At 53.5% G+C, this 14,731-nt stretch overlaps 2 protein-coding genes across 3 annotated transcripts in view; one reads left to right on the forward strand and one right to left on the reverse strand.

Annotated features, from left to right (window-relative positions):
- CCDC92 (coiled-coil domain containing 92) overlaps window positions 1-8,981 on the forward strand; it is a 30,102-nt gene extending 21,121 nt beyond the window's left edge. For both annotated transcript variants that reach the window (XM_059408250.1, XM_059408249.1), the window contains 3 exons: window positions 4,962-5,108; window positions 5,685-5,726; window positions 7,585-8,981. In XM_059408250.1, the coding sequence (XP_059264233.1) occupies window positions 4,979-5,108; window positions 5,685-5,726; window positions 7,585-8,360 (948 nt within the window). In that variant the 5' untranslated portion in view covers window positions 4,962-4,978 and the 3' untranslated portion in view covers window positions 8,361-8,981. The remainder of the gene's footprint in view (window positions 1-4,961; window positions 5,109-5,684; window positions 5,727-7,584) is intronic.
- A 103-nt stretch (window positions 8,982-9,084) lies between these two features.
- Window positions 9,085-14,731, reverse strand: part of DNAH10 (dynein axonemal heavy chain 10) — a 140,082-nt gene continuing 134,435 nt past the window's right edge. Inside the window, 7 exon segments of the mRNA XM_059408227.1 lie at window positions 9,085-9,996; window positions 10,483-10,628; window positions 11,705-11,885; window positions 13,059-13,226; window positions 13,318-13,529; window positions 13,709-13,840; window positions 14,489-14,660. Coding sequence (XP_059264210.1) covers window positions 9,850-9,996; window positions 10,483-10,628; window positions 11,705-11,885; window positions 13,059-13,226; window positions 13,318-13,529; window positions 13,709-13,840; window positions 14,489-14,660 — 1,158 coding nt within the window. The 3' untranslated portion in view covers window positions 9,085-9,849.

The following is a 14,731-nucleotide window of genomic DNA, read 5'->3' on the forward strand; positions in this document are numbered from 1 at the left end:
GAAAAGATAAGTGTGCTTTTGATTGCCTAGAAACAAAGAAGTTTCCCATTTTTAAATGGTGGGACCCTTTCCCATCAAAAATACTCCATTGCTTTAGTCTAAGAAATGTGGTAAAGCACACTTTAAAATATTGCTTCTGGCGTGTCAAGGAGTTGGCGATGAGGTCATGTTCAAATCAGTGCTGCTGTAGTGATTTTTTATTAATGCGTGTAATTCTTGTGAAGACCTCCACTTGGCAACATAGGAAGCATTGTAAAATTATCTGAAGCCGGCTGGTAACGCATGAGTTCAGATCTGAAGGAAGAATGGAAGTTCATTAGGCAAGAGGGTAGGAGGTAGTTTGCTGGGAGAATTCCACATGGAGGGAACAAGGCATGCAAAGGCCCTGTGTTGAGGGAGGGGTGTGGCAGATGAGGTGGGGGAGGACAGCGGTTTCCATGGAGGCCCTGGCGGGGGCCGGGGTGGAGCACAAATGTGGAGAGAGGCTGGGGAGGGCAAGCGGAGCAGGCGGGGCCTCCGGGATGCACCACAGGGATGCGACATGGGCAGAGCTGTGTTTGCAGATGGACATGTAGGCAGGATCTGCGTGTGTGTTCAGGAGGGATGTTGAGGGAAAAGGTATGTGTTTAAAAGGGGGCAAAAGCGACTCTGGCTTTTGTCCTTCCCCATCCAAGCACCAGAGCTGCTCCGGGCAGCGGGGCAGAGGTGTGGCCTTTTGACCCCACACAGACTCATCGCTGAGTCAGCCCCAGACGACGACAAGGAATGTGGCCCTGGCTTTCAGGCTGGGCACCCTCCTAGACCCCAAAGACCAGGACACATGTGATGCTATGTGTGCCCTAATACTTCTCCTCAAGCTAGCTTAGTGGCTTCATAAAGCGTCCTTCTAGGCCCAGAGTGCCCTGCCCTCAGCCAGCTTCCTAGACAACTGGTGAGACTTTTTGCCACACTGGCTGGTGAGCGGTGCCCTTCGGTCATTGTCTGTCTAAGCTGGAGCGCAGAGAGCCCATGGATCCTGCCCCTGTGAGCAGTGCCGTGTAGGCCGTCACGTTTGTCCGGGCCTGGTGCAGCTGGAGGGCACCGTGCTCCCGTGCCGAGCGGCCACCGCGAGGTGCCCTGCTTATTCCCCGCGCCGGGTCAGAGCATTTGAGCTGTGATGCAGACGTTTGGAAAAGCATCTGGATTCCTGCATGGAATTGAGACCTCCCCCAGCCTTCAAGATTCTCACCCACAGAGCCTGAGGACCCAGAGAAGCCGCGAGGCTCAGATGCAGCATTCCCTGATTGATGAGTTCCCTCGTCGGTGGGATATTCCTGTTTCTCCTCGGGGGAGTATTGCAAGAACAAATGACGTAAGTGATAGGAGAGCACTTGGTGCATGTACAAGTGGAGATGGCCCATAAATAAAATTATCGTGTCATCATTTATACATTAATGCTCTGAAAGAGAAGAAAGAACATTACTTGTGAGTTTGGATGAGCATCGGACACGAGCTACTGACAGGCCATTTGTCCTCATACTGCCGCAGAGCAGCCTCGGGGAGGTCGGGGCCAACATCTCTCCAAGGACCGTCATTAAAAGCATGTTATCACCAGGAGACTGTGTTAACATCCCTCCCCACGCTGGGAGGCGGTCTTGGCCAGGTCTCCAAAACCCCTCTCTAGAATTTGGAACAGCAAGCCTTTGTCAAACAATTTTTCCAACATGAGGAGTGAATCGCCAATTAACAGAAATTAACTACCTAATGAATTTGCCACAGGAAAAACATCCGTGTGTGGCTTAACCTCCAAATCGTGGTCACAGTAGCCTGCTCAGCGGTCTCCCTTCAGGATACCGTGTCTGCTGCCTTGGCCCGAGAACCCTGGCCGAGCCATGTATGCCGTGGGTGGGGGTCCTGCCCTCTGGTTGCCACCATGGCCGGGCCCTGGAATGCCAGTCACTTGGAAGCCCATCTTTCGCAGCTGAGGACAGCATCTCTGAGAGGAGAGGAGGACAGTGTCTAGGCCGCGCTGCCTTTGGCCAAGCCAATAACTATGAAATTGCTGACACCTCCCAGCGATGCTTAGGAACAAAATTGGATTGCCTCGAGACAAAAAGCCGCAATACAAAGAACCCACAATTTGTAGTATATGCCCTTTTGACACAGAAAGTGCGGTGTTGTACAAGCCGTGCTCTGGGAGCGTCGCCCTCCATTACTGGTTGACACACCGTCGAGAAGGGATGAATGCCTTTACTCAAGCAGGATGTATTATTCATGGGTAGTAGACGCCCTGCATTTTTACCTTCATCCATCACACTGACCCTTTCATGGGTGAGTCACAAATTCTCCTTCGTGTCTCCGACTCCCAGAGTGTCTTAGAAATTCTGAATTAAGCCTCTCAGGACCACCTTCATTTCTTCCTCCAAATTAGCCACATCTCCCAGCTGTGTCTCTGTGGTCTAAACGGGAGGCTTCTGTAGCTTTGTTCTTGCCAATTTACTGGAAGGATGAGGTCATGACCGTGATTGCATGTCACAAGAGCTAAGAATAAGAAATTGAAAGCATCACTTTCTTTTAAGCTACAGCAACCTTGTCATCAGGAAGTCAGTGATATTGTCTTTTGAGCAGATGGAAGAGAATTGAGTAGCTTGGATACCATTAGGAGACTTGACTCGCTTCCTCGGGTATAAGTGGGCCTGCACTGTTGCTGTGTATCCAACAGCTAGAGGGACCCCCGCCCAGATAGCATCTCCTCACTTGGGCCTGTTACGTTAGTACAGAGTGCGGAGAAGGGGAGGGCACCAGTCAAGTGAGGTGCTGCGGGGTTGACAACGCCTGTCCTCCTGCTGTCGGGGCCTTAGGTGGCATCGCCATGGCTCCCTTGCCAGCTCTGCACCTTATAGACTCCTAGTCTTTCTGTTCACCTTGTGTTTCTCTCCAGACTGTCTGCGCATGACAATGGGAAGCTTCAAGGGCACGTTCTTATTTCTGTGCTTATTTCTGGTGAACTAATATATTACAGATTAAGTATAATTCAAAGCTGCTGATCCACTGAGGCAAGTAGAATGTGAATGCTTCTTTAAATCCGATTTAAATTCATTACAAGTAAAACGTAGTAGCACGCTGTGATTAGAACAGGGTGGCTGCTGAGGTCCTGTTTTTACTCCCCTCCTGGCCCCTTATGGTAGATTATGGGCACATCTCATCTTGTATGACTGGTGCTGGACAAAACTGTTTTGAAATGTTAATCTTCCCCATATTCTTTACCAAGGCCTGTCTATAAAGTTATCATCAAGCAGGAAGCCAGAGGGGGCTCCTTCCCACAGGAGCACGCCTGCCAGCCCACCCGCGCCCCTGGGCATGGCTGGCTCCTGCATGAAGTTCAGCGTCCCGCTCTTGGACCATGCACTGGCCGGGCAGCATCGGCTCTCCAGAGCCCTGGTCCCGGGTGGAAGTCCCTGCTTAGCCCAGGGCCTGGACAGGAGCACCTGCGCTTGTAGCAAACACAAGCCTTCGGGGTGGAAACTGGAAGGCTGCTCACCGCTCCTCATGGAAAAGCTCTGTCTGATGGGAACTCGACCCTGGCCTCAGCTGCAGCTTAAAGTTGAGTTAGAGAGAGGCCTGGGAAATCTTCTCTCTGCTCCCTAGAAGCCATCACTGTAATTTGCCCAGCCACTTCCCTCTCGTTGGATTCTGTTTCTGACTCAACGGCACTGTAACAACCATGGTCACAGCTACCTCTTTTCACACAAAAGTAAATCTTTTCCTTCGGTCAGTTCCAGGAAGTGGAATCGTGAAGTCAGAGGGATGATACACTCCCAGGCTCTAGACACACTTTGCCAAATTGCACCCCCACCCCGCCCTGGATGAGGGGAAGTGGCTAACACTGCCAGCGGTCGCTGGGCTGTGCCCCTCGGCTGCCGGGCATGTCCTTTTGTAGCTCTCTACCTGTTCCCTTTACCCTCCCTCTCAGGCTTGCCTGTCACACTGTTTCCTCCTTAACTTTACTTTGGAGTGAGGCCTGTGCCCTGCGGAGGTGGCAGGAAGCTTTTCTGTGTAAGTGAAGATGCGTGTCCAGTTATGAACTTTTCTTAGCTCTAGAGCTGGGGTTGCAACTGTGTCACTGACCTTACAAATCACAGTGACTGGTGTCACCCAGTGTGGTGACAGTACCTGGGCGTGTGGTCATCTCTAGAGCCAGCCACATACTGGAAGCCCTCTGAGAAATGGTATTCCTCTGGGAGGGCTCTTTGGCATAGCAAATGAGGAAAACTGCACTCTGAGGTTCTGTATTTGCACGAATAATTTATAAGCAAATAATGCACATTTCGTCCTTTGCCATTTTTCAGTGCTGTGCAAGGCGTCTTGAATTTCTTTGGTAGCTTTTCCAGAAAGACCAATTGGCTTCACATTTCTCGAATTACAGTAAAGGCAGAGAATCTGAGGCCCTGGGAGAGCAGCTGATGACTGATGACTGAAGCCACCATGGGCAGGGAGGCAGGGTTTGGGAACAGACTCCAGATTCCCATAGTCGCCATACGGCCATTTCCCAAAGAAAGATATTGGACTCCTCTCAGCTCTGTGAAATCCAGGGACTTCCTTCTAGAACTCTCCCTGCCCCTCCCTCCTCCTCCTCGCCTTGGCCGGCTCCCAATACCGTTTTGAGGAAACATTCGCCCCGTTGCCCAGGTGCCCAGTTTTCCTGAGAGGAAGCTGTCCGTGTGTACTTTGTCAGAGAAATCTTTGGCAATCTAGCAGTTTTGCTCACAGTCTTTTGGATGTTGTGTGGCATTGGAAAGGCTAGGATTTAGAATCCGGGCACCCAGGTCTGATGTATCCCTTCGGCCTCCAAAGCCAGACCTCACGCTGCCTGCAACCTCCTCAAAGCCAAGGAGGGCCGGCAAAAGGCGGCGCCCTCCTCCGGCCTTCTACCCACAACCCGCATTGTCAGAGACTGCCACCAGGGTCTGTGTTTCCCGCAGGTCATCTGGATGTCAGCATGGCAGCCACAAACCTGGAGAACCAGTTGCACAGCGCCCAGAAGAACCTCCTCTTCCTTCAGCGGGAGCATGCCAGCACCCTTAAGGGGCTGCATGCCGAGATCAGGCGACTGCAGCAACACTGCACAGGTACCGGGCCCCGCGCCACCCCCCGGAGCAGGGCCCTAGGCCCACCCAGGGCTACAGAGCAAAGCAGGACGTGTTGTCAGTTCTGAGACAGCGGCCAGCTTAGAAGCTGTGCCAGGCTCACTCAGGAGTGGGGCAAAAAGGGGTTTCACTTGTCTCTGACCTCGTTAAGCCCCCCATCTCTGGAGTCTCTCTCAATGTCTTCCCTTATCCTCTGCCCAACCAACACACGTCAAGCGTAAAGCTGCAAAGTCATTTCTTGGCATACTGAGGGTTTAGAAGATCAAAATGCAACAGTTAGGATTTACAATGTCCTTTGGAACCGATCGCCGAAGTGTAACACACAGAGCAAGCTGGTTGCTAACTGGATGCCAGGGAGTGGCTTAGGGAAGGAGGGTCTCTCTGAGCTCTAGGAAGGACAGTGGCCACTAATGGCTCTGCCATTCACACGCCTGCCACTAATGCTGCCAAATCCTGCTCTGTCTGGGCGGGATTTGCAGGCTAATTGTGGGAATTGGGTCTGTATTTTCAGTGCTGAGGAATGCTTTACAAAATTAACATATACGGTTTCCTTTCTAGATTTAACATATGAGCTGACACTCAAAAGTTCGGACCAGACAGGTAAGAACTTCCTCCCCAAAAGTGAACGGCGGCATTATTTCTGGTTCTGGCACATGTTGGTGCCATTTGTTCACCAGCTGCACATTTAGAAGAAAGTACATCTGCTGGGAAGTGTTGCACGTGTGACCAGAGCTTTCTAAGAAAAGATAGGAAGTTTAGAGCCTGAGATGTTATGACGGCCTGTCAGTGGAGTGGGAGGGAGGAGGGGTTTATCTTCTTTTGGTGGACACATATATTTGGAATGTCTTTTCTTGACTTTGATTTTTCTCCAGCGAACATCTTCCTTCTCTAATCAATAAATTAATGTAATTTAAACCGGAAAGAGGAGAAGGAAAAGGAACAGGATCCCACCTCTTCAGTTCCTGGAGCCTCACCCAGGGCCTGGCACAGAGTAGGTGCTCCCAACACACTTGTTGAGTGAGGGACCAAATGACCAGATCGTCCCCAAAGGACTATGAATACCTTTCTCTAGACTGCAGTCCCAGAAATGCTTCCCCTCAACCCGAATCCTCAGGGACTCCCAAAGGTATTAGCCTGATGGCAGCTGGGGCAGAGGAGATAGAACAGGGGCCCCTGTGGCCGATGACAATTAGTTGCTCCCTGGAACCGACTTGGGATTTGAAAAATGCAGAATCCATACTGGAGTCAAGATGTCTTTTCCTAAATAGGCCACACTCCAGTGGCATCTCACCTCCCCAGGACTGGAAATCACTGCTTTACGTTAGTGGAGGCAGAGCCTACACGTCTGGGGGCACGGGGGGCGTGGGGGGAGATACCGGCTCCTGGACCCCCACCCTTGGAGGTTCTGATTCCAAGGCTCAGGGGGGGCACCTGAGAATCTGTTTAGAAAGTGCACCGGTGATGGCACCTGGCTGGCTCAGTTCATAGAGCGTGTGACTCTTGCTCTCACAGTTGTAAGTTCATGCCCTCTACTGGGTGTAGAGATTACTTTAAAACAGTAAAAGTGAAGTAAGAAAAGGAAGTAAAGTGATGTAGTGACTGAGCGCTCTGGCAGCTGGGGAAGTCCGGCTCTGTGTGATTAAGAACAGTTGCCTCAGCTCTGTGCATGTGCATCTTTTATGGGGAAAGAAGGAATCTTCTAGAAAGGATGCACATGTGGAGGAGGAGGTAGGGCAGAGATTCCTATAGAAAGGTGGAAATCAGTAAAATAGGAGGTGTTGATCCCTGGGAACAACAGTCACAAGAACCTCTCTCTGGAGTTTCAGGGAGGCAGGGCAGGCGGCCAGAGGAGCTCCTGGCAAGTCGGGAGCCAACAAGCATCGGTCCATAGCCCTGGCTTCAGAGCCCCGCTTGGCCTGCATGCCCACGTGAGACGTGCCCGCAGACACCGGTTCCTGGCCTGGCATGGGCCCCCGAAGCCCAGGGGAGTCCCTGAGCGGCTGACGGTGGGCACACACGGGGAGGCACAGGCTGACCAGATGAGCAGGGGGACCGTGTGGCAGGGAAGGCGGCAGCCTCCCCTCCGCAGCTTCAGAGCTGTGCGCTCAGCTACGGACGGAGTCTATAGCGGTCTTTCCGAACAGTGCTTGCGGTGGAGCGGGCGCTTAGTGCCACCCAAGCAGGCAGGAACAAACGGGGAGCAACTCCCACTAAGTATCCCCTGACGGCAGCTAGCCTGGGGTTGCCCGCTGTGACCTCAGCACTTGAGAAGTGTGGAGGTGTCGCTCTCTGCGGGGAGCCAGGGAACGGGGCACTGCGGGCACTCAGCCTGCACCCGCTGGGAGAGGGCGGGGTGGTGGGAGCAAGAGGCCCAGGGGAGGGGAGGCCGGCCTAGCCAGAAGGACTCCTGCCTCCGCGCCGGGGGTGCTAAATCCCGCCTCTCGGCTCGCTCTTCCAGGAGATGGGGCTTCCAGAAGCAGCGAGCTGAAGAGGAAATGCGAGGAGCTGGAGGCCCAGCTGAAGCTGCAGGAGGAGGAGAACAACGAGCTGCTCAAGCAGCTGGAGCAGAAGAACGCCATGATCGCCGTGCTGGAGAACACCGTCAAGGAGCGCGAGAAGAAGTACCTGGAGGAGCTGAAGGTGAAGAGCCACAAGCTGAACATGCTGTCCAGCGAGCTCGAGCAGCGCGCCGGCACCATCGCCTACCTGACCGCCCAGCTGCACGCCGCCAAGCGGAAGCTCCTGAGCGCCGGGGGGGCCTCGGACGGCAGCCCCTCCGGGAGCCCTGTGCTGGCCAGCTACAAGCCGGCCCCCCCCAAGGACAAGCTGCCTGAGACGCCCCGCCGCAGGATGAAAAAGAGCCTCTCAGCCCCCCTGCACCCGGAATTTGAGGAGGTCTACAGATTTGGGGCCGAGAGCCGGAAACTCCTCCTGCGGGAGCCGGTGGATGCCATGCCTGACCCCACCCCGTTCCTGCTGGCCAGGGAGTCCGCCGAGGTCCACCTCATCAAGGAGAGGCCTCTGGTCATCCCCCCCATCGCCTCCGACCGTGGCCCGAGCGAGCAGCACAGCCCGGCCCGCGAGAAGCCACACAAGGCTCACGTGGGGGTGGCCCACCGCATCCACCACACCGCAGCGCCGCAGGCCCAGCCCGAGGTGGAGACGCTGGCGGTCGACCAGGTGAACGGAGGGAAGGTCGTGAGGAAGCACTCAGGGACGGACAGAACTGTGTGAAGCCTGCCCCAGGCGACCCTTCACCCTCGGCTGTCGATGCACTGTGATCACTACAAGGAAAAACTCATCCATACCTTTTTTTTTTCTTAATTCCCATGCATGCCAAATTTTTTTCAGACCTGTCAACAGATGATTCTTCTCCTGCTCCTCTTGCCCTCTTACTGACACCAAAATACAATCGTGTCCCTGCTGCAGAATACGTATTTACTAATCGCTGTGGCCAAACACCTGTGTGCCGAATCGCTTGCTTCTAATCCCACACTGTGTACCTCCGCGCGCTCGTGGACAGAGCACAGGCCGCAGGCTCTATCACTACTCGACGTTAACGAAATCGGATAGTCACACGCCTCATTATACAGCCGGAGCAACACACGCCGACCGACCTTGACCCCTCGCTCCAGTTTCCAGGGCAGCCCCTGCTCCCTCCTGGAGACCCTGTAACCTCCCGACGAGCCTTTCCCAGGGCGGCACAGATAGCCGAGCAGCTGTAGATGTGTATCTCGGGAATGAAACAAGATGATGTTACTTCTCATACCACCACAATCTGAACGTGTGTTCATATTTTTTGTTAGTTTTATCCAAAATGTTCAAGATCCCAACAAACTTTATTTTCTAAACCTGCCTCTTTCTGTTTTGTGTCTTTTATTAAACCACCTGAGGGAGGAGCTGAGGGGAGGCTGTGGGAGGGGGAGAAACAGCTGGCCACCCCCCAGCCCCGCAGTAACTATAGCATTCTTACCCCATGTTCTCTCCCACAGCTCCCGCCCCTGAGAAGGCTCTGTGCTTCCAGGTTCTGGCAGAAACTCCCTGTGCCTATGACTGGCCCCTCCCCTCAGCCCTGCTGGTGCTCCAGCCGGCTGGTCCCTTTCGGAGTGTAAAGCCACTCCTGCCCTCCAGCAGGCCTGGCCCCCTAGGGTGTGTAAAAAGAAGGGATGCCCAGGAGCCAGGCCCAGATGCTCTAAGTCTGCCCCCAATCCCACACAGGTCCGGCCAGGGTACGGGTAGGAGCTCATACAGGGATAACATGCCAGCTCAGGGAACTCACCCCTACCTCCACCTGGTAGGCTAGAGAGCTCTAGAAGTGAGCAGGGGTGACAGCAGGCAACTGTGGCCATCTCTGGTGGGGTGGCCCAGGAAGGAGACTCTGCCAGACCCTGCCCAGCAGCCCAATCACACGTCTCCTCTAAGAAGGGAAAGAAAACGACATACCTTAAAATGTTCTCTAGTATTTACTTCTCAAATACACAGAATCCTTAGAAACAGTTTAACTCTTCAAGTTAAACTTAAACATCTTAAGTTCTACAGAAAAAGTAAATCAGCTGATTTCAAATGAAAAGAAAATCCCGTGTCTCTCCACCCCCAGCCGCTCCAGGCCCTGAGAGCTGAGAGCTGAGAGCTGACCGCAGACGTGACCACCGCTGCCGAATGCCTACATTTCCACCGCCAGCCATGGATGGAGCTGGGTGTGCAGGTTTCTTGGCCCAGAGGGTCAGTCGGAATTCAGGGTGAGGCACACCCCCTGCAGCACCCAGTGAGAAATGTGCTTGTTGGTGAAGAGATCAGCTTCAAACACCAGGCCGACTCCCATGGCGTTCCTTCTCATGGAGGTGGTGTAAACTGGCGTCCGGAAGGTGTTCTGCAAAGGAGAGGCAAGTGAGGGGCACCACAGGAGGGCAGAGGAGCTCAACCCCGGGCTATGGGACACTTCTTGTGCGAGCTAATGGTGCAGTGTACACCCCCCCCCCCCCTGATCCCGGCTGGCTGCCCCCCGCAGCCAAGCACAGACAGGGCTGCTGCTTGGGGACACGCTCAGGAAAAGTGGATCCGGGCTGCATGAGCCAGGAGGACCCTGCTGCTGCCGCCGCCCTGAGTGTAGGGACTTGGTCAGGCAATGCCCACAAGACATGATGGGAAGGGAAGCATTTCTCCCTAAGTTAGGCTGGACCACAGCTCAGAGTGTGAAGCCACGCCGCCCGGCAAGTCTGCTTACACGCCTGTGCACGCGTGGGTCTTCCTGTGAAGTGACTCCACGCTCTTGCCCTGGCTCAGGGCTTCTCCCCCGCCCATGAAAGGTTAAAAGGCAAGACCATCTGAGCCACCCCAAGCGTGACCCCCTCCCAACCTGCAGTTTGAGGCGATGGGCTTCGATGGGGATGATCTTCAGAATCGGTAGATCGACCACCAGCACCTTGGGTTTGCTCTTGATAAGACACCCTCTTTCTACATCCCAGTCAGCGCCTTCTAGATACAGTCCTGAGACGAAGCATCCTGGAGATACCAGGAAGAGACCGGGATTCACTGGGGAGGCACCGGCAGCTCTCCCGGATGTCCGTGGCTCATGCACAGAGACAACCAACCGACTCTCCTTCCCCAGACACAGCCCAGGCCTTCTTCCAAAAGAGGGGACCGTCCTTCCTTCCCTTTGCAGAGCAACAGCCCAAACAGGACACTCTGTAGACCCCACTGAGCCTCCCCCATGGCCTCAGTGAAGAGGACAAGGGGTGGTCGCCTCCCCCAGCAATCTGCTTCAAGGCTCACAGCCCTAGACCACTGGACCCCCGGGTTATAAAGACAAGAGCACCAGTCGGTACCACAGCAAGGCCAAGTCCTCCCCTCTGAGCCAGAGGGAGTGGGAGCAGGGAGCCAAAGCCCAGCAGAGAAAATGGTGTCTGGGGATAGGACACAGCAGACACGCACAGCGGCAGTGAAGAGGATAGTCACCCAGAGAGTGTAGTGGCCCTGACACCTGCCAGTTCCTCTGAGACCCCGCTGGCCATGTGCTATGGGATGGTGAGTACCCGTGTCTCCACTGTGAAGCCTGTCTCTAGGCTTGCTCAAGAGGGCTTTTGTTGCTCATGTTTAAATGTCCTCTGACTCCGGGGCCCAGCCCTGGGAAATGGCAGCTCCCTGCCAGAGTCTGCGACATCACTCACCAGTGTGAAGGGACCTGACCTTATATTTTAATGGGTTCAACCTCGTCTGACCTGCCTTCTGGTACCCACACCCCGGTGCCCTCAGGGTTTCCAGGGAAGTCTTCAGGTGATCCAGTTCTTTGAAAGACCTAACTCTGACCAAGAAGCCCACTCCCCACAAACGAGCAGGGTGAACAGGGTTCAGGCCCCTTCTGATATCACCCCAGGTCTCAGTGCTGAAACTGGAAGAGCAGCACATGCGATCGCCCTCAGAGAGGTCAAGACACAGAGAGTGCCCACACAGCGCCGCCATCCGCAGCAGCCTCACTTTCAGACACGGGCTGGCCCCGTCTCGGCCCACACTGCGCTCGTTGCTCTGACTCGGGGACGGCTCAGGGAGGAGCCTCCCCAGCACGCCGGCCGTGGCCGTACCTTGTCCTGCCCGCTCATTCACTTCATCTGCATCCTGGAACTTGGTCACTTGCGTGAACAGGGTGGAGCGGTCCAGTGGCCAGTTGTTCCTCCGGCAGGTGGCCTGCACCAGGGCCGTGAGGTAGGACTCTGGGATGTGCAGCCCCGAGAGCCACATCACGCTGGGCTCACTCTCGGTGACCTGGAGGGAAGGGAGGGAAGCTGGCAGGAGCCCGGGGCCACCATCAAGTGCCAGGGCCAGCGCAGACCAGATGCTTGGTTCACGATAAAAACATGGTTCATCTTGGCAGCCAAAAGATGGGCGTGGGAACAACCAGGAGCCTGCCGGGGAAAACAAGCTGAACTGCCCGATTCCAGAAGGAGCAAAGATTTAGATATAAAAGAACAAAGCCACAGAAGTACCAGATCAAATCTCCACTGAATGTTGTCAAGATCTTGGAGTTGGGAATGCAAAACCCAGAGGCCATACAAGAACAGACTGATACATTTGACTAATAAAAAAGTAAGACTTTCTTACAGAAAAAAATGCCATAAGCTAAATCAAAAGACTTTTGGCAAGCCGGGGGAAACACAACAGTGGCACGTACAGGGCTAATCTCCTTGATAGACAAAGAGCTCTAAGAGACCATTTTAAAATGGAGAATTCGATAAAAATGAAATCAAGACACAGACAATTCACAGAAAAAGAAATGAGGTACGCTTGGCCTCACCATAAAGAAATGCACACCCAAACGTATTACTATTTACCTATCAGGGAGAAAAGATCCAAAATATTAAGAGCACACAGTGTTGCCAAGAGGGGAGGGAATGCTCGTGTTTGTTCACTGTGGGTCTCCACTTCTCTAGAAGACCCTCTGACCAGAGCTGGCAGAATGTGAAATGCACAGGCTGGGACCAGCTCTGCCGCTGGAGGGACTGGCCTGTGAAATAACACTCGTGCATGTGACCACAGACGCCGGCGCCAGAGCACTGCCCATCCTGACTAAAAAGAGAAGAAACTCAAATGGACCCACCTAAGTGTCCATCAGGGAAAGGACGTGGAACACCTGTAAAACAGAGTTCCCTGAAAAGAATAAGTTTGATCTAAAGGTACTTGGAAGAACGACGGCCAAGATGGACTTCGAGATGAATAAATCAGATTGTGCCTACTAAGCTTCACGGTCTTGGAAACAAAACATAAAGGAAAAAAAAATACAGATATGCCTGTAGAGTCAGAGACCATTTCTTGAACACCCAATCAGCTGCGAACAGAAGGTACCACTTCTGTTGAGGAGTTAGAGAGGGGCTGGGGGCTGGAGGTGGTTGGGGGGCAGTCTAGGCCGAACCAACTAAGCAACAGTTGCCACTTGCTTACCCACGATGTGTACTGGCTGAACCGCCGCAGGAAGTACAGCATCCAGTTCCCGAGGGACTTCAGCGTGTCCGGGGCAAGCTTTCTCCAGATATTAGGGATTTGTCCGAGGAAAAGAGACCTGGCTACGTCATCTAACTCGTTGCTCATCCCAACTTCTCCGGCCAAGGCCTGTTTGCAGAATCAAGGGAAGTCAGGGGAGACTGTCAGAAACCTGGGTGATGCATCGAGGTAGGGGTGTGCCTGTTAGGGACAAGCTCACCCTCTGAAGTTCAGCCAGAGACCTGGACATCCGTACGGCGAGCTTGTTGAAGCGTTCCAGCTCTTGCAGAAGGACCACCGACGTCGGGGAGATGCCCACCCCGAGCTGCTTCCTGATCTGGTCCAAGTCAAAGATTTTGGGCATCTTGTTTTCTATGTCCTTGGCAACCTGGCCAATGTAATCATCTCGGCTAATGCCGCTGCTGGATTCCCCTAAAACCAAGACACTTTTTAGGGAAAGCAACGCACCTGAATGTTAGGACTGGGGCATCCTGAGCCTTCTGGTTCTTGGAAAGGCAGCAACAATATACAACTCACAAGAACCAACAGCACCGTGTGCCAACACCTTCCACCCTAACCAGACCAATTCTGCCCTCCGCAGTAGACTTCACCTGTCTGAGGCTGTAGCTCCAGCAAGTGGGCCCACATGTCCCGAGCCGCCTGAGTGTAATATCCAATCTCAGCATTGGAATGAAGACCAAACACTTCAGGTGTGTTGGTCAGTGGGAGGGCCTCAATGGCTTCTATAATCAGAAGAGAGAATACACCATCACACCATCCTCGATTTCCGAGGGCCCACCACCTCAGAAATCCCCAGATATGCAAGTCTAATTTCTTGCATGTGTTTTTAAATTAAAATTCTCTACCACCACACCCTAATCCAGTTCTATGTTTATCATTTATGAGAACGGCTCACTGGGCTTCCCGGGGACCACTCTTTTTTCTAGGCAGAATCTGATACTTGTCTTCATCCTAGGACAGGAAATTTGAACTAACTCCCATCAGTGCTGAAGCTAGAAAGAATGCACTGGGCCCCCTAAAAATCGTAATGGAGCATGCCCACCAGCCAAGGATGCCCACCAGCAGAGGGGTCAGAAGAGCCATCAAGCCACCCATAGAGCAGCTGAAATGTGTGGTGGGTCTCCCTTAGAAAACACTTTTTTAAAAAAAAGATTTTATTTATTTATTTGACAGAGATCACAAGTAGGCAGAGGGGCAGGCAGAGAGAGAAGGAAACAGGCTCCCCATGGAGCAAAGAGCCTGATGAGGGGCTCGATCCCAGGACCCCGGGATCATGACCGGAGCCGAAGGCAGAGGTCTTAACCCACTGAGCCACCCAGGCGCCCCAGAAAACACTTTTAACATACATTTTAATGCCCAGGAAATCTCACCAACGAATTTTTCCTTTACATCACCAACGGGGATTTTGTAGTCTACTTCCTCATTCCGGAAGAAGTGGAACGGCTGGAAAGTGTCAAAAATGAAGTCTCCCAGGTACTCATCCATGTAGATGGTCAGGATGCGTCGATCGAAGCTGTCGATGGCACGTCCTCCATACATGACCTAACATACAGGGACCGAGAGCTGGCCTGGAGTACAGGAACCAGCAGGGGACCCCTGAGACCTGATGTGCC

This window comes from Mustela nigripes, chromosome 8, assembly GCF_022355385.1.
Source record: "Mustela nigripes isolate SB6536 chromosome 8, MUSNIG.SB6536, whole genome shotgun sequence".
NCBI classification, from domain to species: domain Eukaryota; kingdom Metazoa; phylum Chordata; class Mammalia; order Carnivora; family Mustelidae; genus Mustela; species Mustela nigripes.